Genomic DNA, 12643 nt, shown 5'->3' with positions numbered 1-12643 from the left:
ATTTGGCTGTGAGACTTTGGGTTATCTGATTCAGCATTAAATCAATTAAATACAAATTAAAACTCTTTCATGTCAAATTTAGTTAACCATATAACAGTAAGTAATGAAATTATTCCCATCAATTTGATATTTTTATTGAAGCATAGTTCATGTAATACTACCTGATAATTGTTTAATTTGCATTGGTGCTTCCTTACCTGGAAAGAGCTCCCTTCCATCTTTTTTTTTTTTTTTAAGCTCTCTGAGCTGAAGACAAGGAAATGTATTATGTAACTATCAGATAACTAAAAAGACTTCTAAAGTCTTATTAAGATTTTGGAGTAGCATGGTAGAGGACAGAAGACAACAAAGTAAGATTGCTGGGAAATTATTCACAGCATCGTTTATCTTATGCTTGCTTTTTTTTTTCCCCCTTATAACACCAGAGGAAGAGAATAAATTATATTTCATGAACATTTTTTATGGTACTAACTTCAGATATAGTAAATTATGATCTTTTACACAATTTTTATTATTTCAATTTCTGACTAAGCCCTTTAAAATGTTGGGCTGTTAACTCCTCCACTGTGATATCCCAATCCAATCATCACTTCCTTAGAGAAGTCATTCATTTATTCATTCCACAAATATTTGTTGAACACCTACTATGTGCCAAGCATATTAGACACTAGAGATAAAGCAGCACTCTTCTGGAAGATACGGTAGCAGTAAAAAGACAATAAATTTATTTTGCTTATAATGTGTGAGCTATGTAATACAGTATGTCTATAGAGGGAAATACGCAAGGTAAGGGTTGGATATGCCAGAGGGTGCAGTTTACAATAATCATTGTAAACTCCATTCAGAAATTACCAATGAAACTAAGACTTCAAGGAGACAAACTCACTTAAATGTCTAGATGGGAATATTCTGGCCGACTACAAATGACCTGAGGTAGGAAAGTGCCAAGGATGTCAGCAAGGTGGCCAGTGAAGTGAAAGCAAGAGAGAGTTCAGGGGTCAAGATAATGTTGGAGAGAGGGAACTGCAAGATTATGAAGCAGTTCCAGGGTCATGATGAAAGTTTTGCTCTTATTCTGAATGAAATTAGAGAGTCACTGAGTGAAGACGTGACACGATTTGATTTCAGATTGAAAGGGATAACTCTGGCTGCTCTGTTAAGATTAGATTGTGGTGATTCAAGAACAGAAAGGAGAAGTAATGACCTCCTGGACTAGGTCTGGTGCCCTGTGATATATTCTCTTAAATACTAGAGAACTTCCTTTTGTAGACCAGTGCAGTTATAATTTATATTTATTTGGTTTGTGATGTCCTTTTTCTTCATGGTATTGAAAGATACATTGAAGAAAGGTCCATATCTAATTTTGCTTCCATTATACCTGTGATATCTCATACAATGAATGATGTTCAGTAAATATTTGCTGAATAAAGTAATGAATGGAATTTGTAAATATCCTCTTATTCCAAAGTGAAGAGTCTGATGTCATTTTTATGTTTATTACAGGAATAATAAATTATTTACTTTTTAAAAGAAATTTGTAAAATGCCTTTTGATGTGAGTAATTTTTCCTTGGTCAGAAATATCTTAAAATAAGATTAAGATAAAAAGCAAAATCAGCACTGTCAGTTTTATGACATACATGTTGAACAGGGTACCCTGCAGTTGAAATAATGAAAAGATAAATGAAACTGGGAAGTGTTCAAAATGACTGATATTATAAAAAAGATACAAAAATTCTAAAATACCTAAAGCAAAAAGAGTTTTTCTGGCCCTGCTCAGAATTAGATGGGCAAATTTATTTTTTCTATAGCTATTTTATGAGCATGTAGAAAAACAATACAAAAATTATCTTTTTAGAGCAACAAAATTAAATCAGAGAACTTATACTTCCAAAAAATCATAGACATGAAATTTAACTCCGCTTTCTGAGTCAGAAAGATCCCTATTCAAATGTTGATCATACAATTCCCATCTGTGTGATCTTGATCTCTGGGCTCTATTTTTACATCATTATTTTGCTGCAAAACTGGACCTTGCCAAACTCAGGACTTTGGACTCCCAGTGCTTTTACCCAGCATACCTTCCAATTGTAGAGGGAAACTACTCTTCACTCTTGGTGATGACCACTCAGTGGAATGAACAATTATAACCTGACCCAGTATGCCATGTCCCATAATCTTAAAATGCTTCTATGCTGTTTATTGTGCATTACGTGCCCAGCTGCCCAATCCAGAAACACAAGGGCTACACACCGACCTCTCTGTTATCCATCATTTCCAGCTTTGATGTTTTTATAGTCATTTGTCTGTATTATCTATACAATGCATTCACTCATTTCAGTACTATTGTGATTGTTTTAATTTATTTTCTCTGTATCACTTAGATAATTCTGAAAAACTAATAGCTGGTATTCTTCATTCCTGTCTTGTATGCTTTCCTTCTATCATTCACATGAGTACCAGAGTGATTGTCCTAAACACAATCTGTACCTTGCTTCCCTGCTTGAAGCTGGTCAATGGCCCCAACTCACCTTCGGTTTTAAGTTCAGACTCCCCAGTTAGACTCTGTATATATGGCTCTCCATTATGCAGCATTACTTAATCTTCACTCTCCTCACCATGCTTCCCATCATATCCTATAATGTACCCCATTCACTTCCTTGAAATGGTTTTGATGGACCATATTCTTTCTCCTCTACACACAAAACATACCTTTATAAAATCTCTCTCTACCACACCTTGAGCTCTAAATCCTTGATCGCTTGGGTATCTCCCACTCGTCCTTCAGGACTCAGATCCAGAGTCTCCATCTCCTGACCTCTCCTGCTGCATCATGAGGCTCACCTAGGGTCTTCTCAATATCCTCAACATTCACCCTATACAGACATCTGCCGTGGCATTTAATTCACATCTCTAGCCCCTCACCAGATATCTAACTGTAAATATAAAAATATAAATAAAGGAAAAGTTTCCAAGTGATTAATTTTACTATAAATTCATGATTTAAATGGCCTCCAGGGTCTATCACAGCACAGGTATGTAATACCCAGAAAGTATTTTGTGGCATACATGAATGAGTGAAAGAGTACAATAAACCTTTGCAACTATGATGAAAACAGCAAGGAAGCAGGGATGTTATTCTTTTAACTCTGTCATTTTTTTTTCAGGAATTACAACTGTCCTTACAATGACCACGATCAATACCCACCTGCGGGAGACGCTCCCTAAAATCCCCTATGTGAAGGCCATTGACATGTACCTGATGGGGTGCTTTGTCTTTGTTTTCATGGCCCTTCTGGAATATGCTTTGGTCAACTACATCTTTTTTGGGAGGGGACCCCAACGCCAAAAGAAAGCAGCTGAGAAAGCTGCCAGTGCCAACAATGAGAAGATGCGCCTGGATGTCAACAAGGTAAATTCAGAGGGCAAGCCCTACTTGCTTCCTAAGCTTATAGAAGAACGCCAGCAATATAGGTTAATGGCCTTGTTTAATGAATGAGGAAAATGAGGCCCAGAGAAGAGAATGGGTAGTTTTTCCAAAATCATAAAATTAATTAGTGGTGGAGGCACAATTATGGCCCAAACTCATGATACAACATTTGGATACCCCTTACGTTAACAGTAGGGTTGCCCAAAGCATAGTCATCTAAGAACTACCCTTGTGACTTTTTCCATATATGAGTATAATGTGTACTATTATTTGTTTTATGTTTATTTACATTTGCTCCCTTTAAATAACCAACAAAGGAAATTTTATAGCACTTAAATCAGTATTACTTGCTGGAAGACAATCTTAAGTGAGAAATATGAAACTATGGTTATTAAATTCTAGGCTATACTAGATGAAGACCCTGGGCCTGAGCCTATTCTTTGATTTGAAAGGGAGATAAATAAGTACAGAGATGTATTAAAGAGCCACCAGCAACAGATGAGGTCTTTTCTCTTTGAAGTCATCAGAGGATAGAAAGATAATGGAGGGGAGAAAGAATAATTTTCTCCCTCAGTGACAGATAATCACTTAATGCCTTGCACATGTACCACTTAAGATCACTGAAGCACATGACTGTAGGAGACTGCCAACTTGCTTAAGTTACACCTAGTCAAAGAACAATTTCCATGCAGTTGTAAACCCTGTTTAATCTTTAAGGCAATGGTTCTCAACCTTGGGTGCCAAACTGACTGACTGTGAGAGCATTAACAAATACTGAAGCCTGATTCCTTTCCCAGAAATTCTTATTTGAATGTACTAGAATATGGCTGGGCATCATAATTTTTAAAAATTCTTCAAATGTCATTCTAATTTGCAGTCAAGATTTAGAATCTCCCTTTTGAGGTTTTTGACATCAGTCCCAGTGGATCTGTCCCTTTTTACTACCCAAATGTGACTTCACCTGGCTTCCTTTATCTAACTCTCTGTATTAAACAGAACATTTATGTGTGTGTTTAATATTTATATTTAATATAATTTATTTTTATAAATTTTTATAATTTACAAAGAATATTTATATATGTATTTTCCCATAGTCCAAATTTAAGTCCTTCAAAATAGATTTAAAAAGGTCTATTTTAATATCTGCTGTAAATAGTGTTTATAGAGTAGTGTGCATAGTGTTAAATTTAATAAATAGTTCACTGTGATGAAACAAGGAGAGTAATAATACTTTTAAACCATCTAGAATTATTAACCGTATCAATCATTATTTAATTGACATTTTAATATTTCTATCTTCAAGTGATTTCCAAGGATAGCACACCATAAATAATCTCTACAGTTGAATTTTATTTAGAACAAACCCAATGAAACCTTCTAACTCGCTGTTTTTACATATCCATAGGTCTCATTTTTGGGAGGCAGGGGGCTATTCTCTAAGAGAAGACACTCCTTCTCTGGGAGATGATTTTTTAATAATGCATATTTTAAGTATGACCCTTGAAAGTTAATGAACCATGGGTCTCAAAAATTGTCAATTTCTTACAGTGCCTGAGTTTTCACTTATTAGCATCTGTCAATAGGTTCCAACCTAGCATATGGTTCTCTCAAGCTGTCAAATGAAAGAATACTTTATAAATCCATTCGATGATTTTTCTGATATAGTAGCATTAGTTAAATAAATAAATAAATAAATAAGTAAAACTATCTCATAGGACTGCATTTTGAAATGAATCTAAATCAATTGCCTAATGAAATGCTGACTTAATAAGATAACATCTGATCTCTTTTCACTTTCATCTACCCTATTTTTTTTATACCAATTTGCATTTAAATGATAAATTTAAAAGCCAGAGATTGGCAGTTTTATAGCAAACTGAACCTGGAGAGCTTCAGAGTTTAAATTCAATGTACTGAGACCGAGATAGAGAATGGTTCACTGAGCAAATACCCCACAGTGGTGAAAAGCCACAGCCCATCCTCTTGGCTGAAGTTGAACCCACAATTCCAAGCATAGAATATGAGAAAACAAAAAATATATCAGAGCTCTTCTAGTATGGTGTTTCTCAAAAAACGGGTGATTTTTTTTCCCCCCAGAGCATCTTTGGCCATGTGTGCAGATATTTTGGATCGTCAAAACTGGGAGGAGGGAACTGCTCCCAGTATCTAGAGAATAGAGACCAAGAATGCTCCAGACATCCTTCTGTGATTAAACAGCCTCCTCCTAACAAATAACTATCCAGCCCCAAATGTCGATGATGCTGATATTAAACAACCCTGCTGTAGTCCAATCCTGTAGTGTCAAGCATAGGAAACTGAGGCCCAGAAAAATATAAGATGCTTGTCCTCATGCAAGTGGTTTCTCCACTGTCTTCAATCAAGATGTGTAATGTCAAGACATCAGAAGTTATAATTAGCACAACGGTTCTGAACAAGTATTTTGTAGTCAGTTCCAGCATTTACCCTCCATTTACAGTTGTGTGACTATACATACTAAACAAACAAATAAGCAAGCAAGCATCTCTGACCCTTCAGTTTCCTTATCCATAAAAATGGGGTTAATTCCTCTCTCATAAGTTATTATGAAGATTGTTCATGATAATATGTAGAGAGGATAACATAGTCCTCAATATATGGCAAATACTCTGTAAGTGATAAATAGTAATAAAATATTAAATATTGTAAATAATAGGAATTATTACTTTTTAAAGTAAAATTTACAGTCTCCAGACATATAGCCAATGCTTGTTTGTGTATTTTACAGAGTAAATATCTAGCATATAAGGAGCAGTCCCATTCCTGAAAGAGAGTACTATCTACAGAGGAATGCTTCATGTTAGAAGTTTTAAAGTCAATGCAAGGAAATAATTTTCAACACATATTAGCTATAAAATCTATAGCAAACCACCTGCAAACTTTATCATTTCTTGGGCCAGAATACTTAGAACCATCTTGATTTAATTAAAACAAAACAGTGACCAGCTCACATTCCATACTCCTCTATTTTTTTTGTTTTGAAGCCAGCATGAAGAGTTAGAGATCTACTTGGGGCTCTGATTGCACATCACTTTCTTTTGTGTTGGCATCATGAATAATGCCACATCAAGAATGTCCCTTCTTTTCAACTGTAATTCTAATTTTTTTTTCTTTCTTTCTTTCTTTTCCCTAAAGCTGGGGCACAAATAATCAGTTAAGTATTGTTGGATGCTCTGGAAAAATCAGTCACTAGAAAAGGGATTGACCTTTTTAGCTTCCCTTGATGGTTTCCTAGAGACACAGACAGCTTGTCAGATCATCTAAAGTGATTTTTTTAAACTGTGCTCTGTCCTGAGGTTAGGGAGGGATGACTATGGGAAACCTAGCCAGGTGGGAGCCAACTGTTACTCAAGGACATACTTCCACATTTTTCCAATCTCTTCTCTGTACTGGTTTCCTGTACCTTTTTAATTTAACAAGAATATATGGAGCTCTTAAAACAATTCTTATCTTGTCATTCAACTGATGCAAACTCTAAGGCTCTTAAGGAGAATAAAATACCCAAGGTTGCATAACAAAATTAATAAAATTTCTGAGACTTAATCTGGCTTTTCCAGTCTATCTGGCATACATTCTGCTATGCTAACAAGTACAAAAATGACATAAAATTTAAAAGCTGATTCCACCTTAGTCCATATATTCAATTCAGTTAACTTCACCTAAAAAAAAAAAATTTGTTTACAAACGAGAGTCCATAGCCAACAAACATTATCACTTTCATTGTATCACTTTCATGTAACAAATTAGGTTCTAAATTACTAAGAATTTTAAATAAACCTCAAACCAAAAAGAAGTCTACATAATATTTTTTCCAAGTGTCTTCTGGAGTTGTTTAATTATATGTATATATACACATATATAATATATAATAATAATATTATATATTAATGATAATAGTAAAATAGATAATAAATAAAATAATAATAATATATATGTATATATATATATATATATAAAGAGATTTATAATGTCTTATATATATAATCTCTACCCTAGTGTTAGGAGAGCCCTTCCTATTTTCCCTAGCATTCTTCTATTTGTGTGTGTGTGTGTGTGTTTCCTTATAGAATTTGTTCTTGATTAATTTCACTTCCTTTTCTTGATGTGCCTTCAAGTTTTCCACTCTCCTTTCTTCCTTTAAGCTTTATGTTGTTCATTGTTTATTTTGTTGCCAATTACCAAATGTATGTATATTTGAGAATTTAGTTGCTCCTGCCGTTTCACCACCTTGACTCCTACAAATCTGAAAAGCCTCCAATACCTTAATTGCTTTGAGGGACCCATAACCACCAGTTTTCCAAATAAAGCCAAAAAGATCTCAATTTGGGGACTGTTCTTTATTCTGCTCTTATAGGTGTTGTGAGTCTCTGTGTTGCCTTTATCCATTGTTCTTAATTTTTTTGTTATGCAAAGCCACTAAAACCATTTAAATCTATTCATTTCTAGTGCTTGGAATTAGTTTTTTTTTTTTAATGATATATTAAAAAAATACAGATAATTCAAAATCCTACTCTCTGTTAGCATCAGTCTTTCTAAAGACCAGTAGCATTTATCAATATCCAATTTACTTTAACCACAAATCCTAAACTACTGGCATCAGTCGACTTAATTAGCACATTCTCTACTTTGTTTTCCAGATTTTTTATAAAGATATTAAACAAAATGGGACCCAATATCGATCCTTGTGGGACCCAACTGGAAACCTCTCCCCAACTAGACGGACTACCAATTACGATTTCTCTCTGTATACGGTTAGATAGCCAGTTTTTAATCCATTTATTTGTATTTCTGTTGGAGCCAATTTGTTTAGCTCTTCCCTGTAAAATAATGTATGGGGTCTTTGCAGATAACCTATGGACTTATATCCACAGACACTTGGAAATAACTTAAATGTTTTCATGAGACCCAAATGGGATTTTCCTGTTTGTTTGGTTTTGGTTTTTTTTTTTTTTTTTTTAATATAACTATAATGAGTTTCCATTCAGGCATTATTATTGTGCTAGAGAAAGAAACCAAGTGCCTCGTATTTTGAGATTCCTTTTCATTTGTGCTGAGAGACTAGAATATCATTATATACTGTGGCATTTCTTAGTTTTCTCGGTGGTTCTGTTGGTTAGTGGAATAGGTGGAGAATTATACATCCTTTCTATTGGTTGACTCAGAATTTAAGGACCTGTATTTTCTGGCCTAGATTATTAATTTATGCCTAGGGATGTTATGTTTGCATCAAGTCCTTGTTGCTTTATTGTTATATATTTTACAAATAACTATTACCTTGGTGGACTCGGCATTGTTATAATGATAGATAAAAGGCAATAATTAAGATTGTTTCTTGTTATACCCTGGACTTAAATGAATTCCAAAGAAAACCCTTCTTTTTTTTTTTTTTGGCTAATACTTACAGTTTAGTTCCTCATGTGTTTGCAATTCTTAATTGGCAAATTGTCATTCATATTACCCTCCATATTGGAGGAGGATGAGAATTGTCGCCATTCTACCTTATCATCCACAATTTATCCAAACTGCATTTTTAAAAAATTTCTATTTCTTGGTGAGGCAGTGAATGATAGTGAATGCCTGTGAGTCTTTCCTATGAGGACTTGATGCTTGATAAGCTGTTATTGTATCTTCTGAGTATCATGTTCTTCTCTAATTTTGCTGTTCTGACTCATTTCCTTAATTCCAAATTTTTATTGCGTTTGGGGTGGGAGAAAGGTATAGTTTATCTATTGAATTACTACTCTGTTTTGGTGTTTTTAAACTGTCTTTTAACTTTATTACTTGTTGTGGTATGCATAGTAACAGAGTCTGATAAGTGGTGTTAGGTAGATTCAAGGAGAAGAGATACTGAAATTTTGCCATCACTAAATTAGTCCTAGTCCCCTAAACATCCGGCCCCTATTGTGTCTGTTCTCTTAGGCGACTTCATTTGTGTTGTGCTGCTGCTGTTGTTTTTAACTCTAGTTACTCTTGTTGAAATTTAAGTAGACTGATTTGGTTGGGCAGTATTCTGGGTAGAATACTAATCATTTAGAAAATACACTTTGGACAGTTGGAATTCGGGTTTGTAATGAAAACAATTGAAGAATGTTGTATTTTTCAAAACCAGAACCAAAGTATACTGCATGATTGTTCTAGTGACTTGGCAAAGTTATATGAAAATTTAGGAAAATCCTCAGATTGTGAGAATATTTTAAAGACAATTTGCCTCTTTGGTGCATTAAATTTTTCAGTTGATGACTTAAAAGAGTTGTTGATACTCTCTAATACCGATTTAGATCCTAATTTCCTAAGAACTCTTTCCCTATTTCATTAAACATTATGTTAAAGAGAATGTTCAATGATTTACATTGAAGTATGAATCTTAATGTCTTCTGCTTTTATGCTTTTTTGTTGGTGGTGGTTATGTCTTTATTCTGTTCCTTGAGTTCTCTTTTAAGTTCACATTTAGTGTATGAAATAAGGACTGGCATTGAAAACTTTGAATAATGAGCTAATAAATCTGTGGCCTGTAAAAACATCAAAATGTATGTGACAATCCTCAGAGGCAATAGGGTCCGCTGGGGAAATGGTGGCTTTTAGAATCAGACTGAACGGGGTTTACATTCAGGCATGGTCTTTTATGAGCTATGTGACATTAGATATGTTTAACCTTTCCATCCTTCAGATTCCTCAACTGAAAACTAAACACTAATTTCTGCCTCATGGAGCTGCTGAGGGGGTTAAATAAGATAATTCTATAAAGGGCCTTATATAGTATCAGACAAAGGGCACTCAGTAAATAGTTATTATTCTGGAGAAGATAACAGAGAATGTATATCTTTCTCATTTTTTTCTTAGTTCTATTACTATATTTCTAATTATAAAGCTAATTCATGATTTTTTAATGTATAAAAGACAATGAAAACTGTCTGTACCTCCTCACCCAGGTATAATCATTGTTAACATTGCCTTTTATTCACATGACATACTTTTATTTAAAGAATTATGCTCTCCTATTTTGCATACTGCTATATTCCACTTCCTTTTTTGTACATTCAAGTATAAATATACATCATTTCTAGTAGCTACAAGATATTTTATTGATATATGTACCATAATTTATGTCATGAGCACTTATTGTTAGATATTTAAATTGTTTCCAAGTGGTTTTCCATTATAAATAACACTAAGCATTCCATTGGTGACATGTTTGTACACCATTGATTCCTGATATATTGTTTAAAATGGAATTTCTGGGTAAAAAAGTATGTGCCTTGAAAATGGTGACACATTATTGCCAAGTTGTTCCATAGTAAAGTTCTGCTGTAGTTGACATACCTACTAGTACCATATGAGAATACGGTGGTACATACACACACACACACACATACATGATGTTACCCAGCCCTTAAAATGGCAGAGAGACAGAAAACTGATGCCTGTGTCCAACTGAAAAAGTGTTAAAGAAGTGAAGGTAGAAGAAACCAAAACCTACGTCCTCTCCATTCAAAAGCCATAGAGAGAAAAAAAAAAAAAAAGCCATAGAAAATAACATGGCAGTAGAAAAACAGAACAGAAACAATCGACACTCAACTCAAACTGAAACTCTGCAGAGAGACAGAGATGCATCAGCAGAGCCAGTATTCATGCAAGAAGAATCCAGACAAATCCACCCAAGCTATGTTTGAGCAGATGGGGAGATCATTAGATGCGTCTAAGCAAAGAAACAGCATGGCAACTCTACAAGAAAACTATAAATTACTGTCTCTGTCTTCTCAGGTAGAGAGGGAAAGGAACTCAGGATGCTATGGACAGATAACAACCCTTACTGGAAAAAAATACTTCAGGATAAATTAAAATCTCTCTAACAAAAGTTTTTCTCACCAAAAATTGAAAGAGAATATGAAACAAAAGATCATGGATGGGATGATAAACAAGGTGTGCTAGGTGGTGATTAAGAAGGCAAAAGTGAAGACAAAGCAATCTTCTTAGAAAATAGTAAACAGTGAGAAAGAGAGTAAGTGTGGCAAAAAAAACAATGCAGTGACACAGAGTTCAGATTGTAGAAAATTGTGCCAAATGGAGAGAAGAGAGATGCAGAGAGAAAAAACACTTAGAAAAAGACATAATAAATATGTAAAACAGGTAGGAGATTAAACATGCAGAATCATGTTGTTAGTATAGAATGGAATAAAATGGAATAGGAAAAATCTGATGTCAATAATTATAATAATAAGGAATACTTATTGAATAACTTTTCTGTTTTTAGACACTTTCCATATATTACAACATGACGTAGTTCTTATTATTATCCTTTGTTGTAGTAATTATAATTTTGCAGATGACGAACTGAGACCCAGAGAGTGTAATTAACTTGCTTAAGGTTAGACAGCTAAGAAATGGTTGAACAGAAAATATGACTACAGACTACACTCTTAACTAAAATGCTAGACATTATATATTTATACATATCTGTGATGAAATTAATCGGTAAGCCATAAAGATATACTGGGTTCCCAGGTTAAAAATTATAATCTCATTACCACCTTGTTATATCCTTCTGACATTACTAAACTTCCAGTCAGAAATAATAGCTTATTTCTAAGGAAGGAAAAAAAAAGTTAAGACTCAAACTACTCTATAGTAATATTAAATTTTGTAAAATAGTGGAAAAATGTTATAGGGCTCTGAGGAGAAAAGAATAAACTAAGAATATTACTGTTGATAGATAAAGGCAAAAGAAAATAAACTATCCTCAGTATTCAAGATTTAGTAAATAGAGCATCCATGAAACCTTATTTAAAAAGTGTAATAAAAAAGTCTAGCTCCGGGGCACCTGGGTAGCTCAGTGGGTTAAAGCTTCTGCTTCCGGCTCAGGTCATCTCAGAGTCCTGGGATTGAGCCCCGCATTGGACTCTCTGCTCAGCAGGGAGCCTGTTTCCCCCTCTATCTGTCTGCCTCTCTGCCTACTTATGAACTCTCTCTCTTTCTGTGTCAAATAAATACATAAAATCTTTAAAAAAAAAAAAAAAGTCTAGCTCCAATTAAAGGTAGTCCAAGTAAGGAACCTTAGAACAGGAAAAGCCAGTGTGCTAGCATTCAGAACTAAAGACGGCATGTCAATCTAAAGCTATATAGCTTTAAAAATTAGAGTTATAGAGTAAAAGATAATTCAATTATTTAAAAAAACTAAATA

At 34.1% G+C, this 12643-nt stretch overlaps 1 protein-coding gene across 5 annotated transcripts in view; it reads left to right on the top strand.

The window, feature by feature from the left end:
- GABRB2 (gamma-aminobutyric acid type A receptor subunit beta2) overlaps positions 1–12643 on the top strand; it is a 239303-nt gene that overhangs the window by 194607 nt on the left and 32053 nt on the right. For 4 of the 5 annotated variants that reach the window (XM_059417298.1, XM_059417300.1, XM_059417296.1 and 1 more), the window contains 2 exons: positions 3167–3411; positions 8103–8216. In XM_059417298.1, coding sequence (XP_059273281.1) covers positions 3167–3411; positions 8103–8216 — 359 coding nt within the window. The remainder of the gene's footprint in view (positions 1–3166; positions 3412–8102; positions 8217–12643) is intronic. The other variant, XM_059417301.1, reaches the window with a different exon arrangement.

The sequence above is a fragment of the Mustela nigripes genome, chromosome 12 (assembly GCF_022355385.1).
Source record: "Mustela nigripes isolate SB6536 chromosome 12, MUSNIG.SB6536, whole genome shotgun sequence".
Lineage (NCBI taxonomy): Eukaryota > Metazoa > Chordata > Mammalia > Carnivora > Mustelidae > Mustela > Mustela nigripes.
Note: the sequence above shows the minus strand (reverse complement) of the source record. Positions and strands in the feature narration are given on the sequence as shown.